A 700-nucleotide genomic window follows, 5' to 3' on the forward strand; every position below is an offset into this window, starting at 1 on the left:
CCCTCGGCAGCGCGGCCCGGGGCGCGCCCCCGCGGGGTCCCAGACACGCGTGTGGGGTGCGCTCTCGTGTGTGCTGTGCTCTCGTGTGCACGGCCCGCGTGTGCTCTCGTGTCACAGCCCGCGGGCACACGGCCATGCCGCTGTGTGCGGGGACAGCGGCACTCGGCCCGGCACACACGCAGGGACGGGCACGCATCGCTCTGTGTGCGCTCACACCCACAGAGGCGCAGCAGGGACACGCTGGCATCCCCAGGACTGAGGAGATGGAACGGGAGGTTTAGCCTCAGATGAGGAGGCTGAAGGGTGACTTTATCACGCCTTACAACTCCCTGAAAGGAGGGTGCAACCCGGTGCAGGGTCGGTGTTTTCTCCAGGCAACCAGCGACAGGACAAGGAGACACAGTCCTAGGCTGACAGACATCAGGAGGAATTTCTTCACGGAAGGGGTGATTAGACATTGGAATGGGCTGCCCAGAGAGGTGGTAGAGTCACTGTCCCTGGAGGCATTTAAGGAAAGGCTGGACATGGCACTTAATGCCACGATGCAGTTGACGAAGTGGTTATCAGTCATAGATTGGACTTGATGACCTCAGAGGTCTTTTCCAGCCTGATTCTGTGATCTGCACAACTCAGTGCTCGTGAGCAGCTACCTGTGTTCCCCCTGCTGCTCAGGTGGTCCCAGCCTGGGACCTGCATACGT

At 60.9% G+C, this 700-nt stretch overlaps 1 protein-coding gene across 1 annotated transcript in view; it reads right to left on the reverse strand.

The window, feature by feature from the left end:
- Positions 1-136, reverse strand: part of NMNAT2 (nicotinamide nucleotide adenylyltransferase 2) — a 23,618-nt gene extending 23,482 nt beyond the window's left edge. Inside the window, exon 1 of the mRNA XM_014308098.2 lies at positions 50-136. Within this exon, the coding sequence (XP_014163573.1) occupies positions 50-136 (87 nt within the window). The remainder of the gene's footprint in view (positions 1-49) is intronic.
- Positions 137-700: the final 564 nt, after the last annotated feature.

The sequence above is a fragment of the Geospiza fortis genome, unplaced genomic scaffold (genome assembly GCF_000277835.1).
Source record: "Geospiza fortis unplaced genomic scaffold, GeoFor_1.0 scaffold229, whole genome shotgun sequence".
NCBI lineage: Eukaryota > Metazoa > Chordata > Aves > Passeriformes > Thraupidae > Geospiza > Geospiza fortis.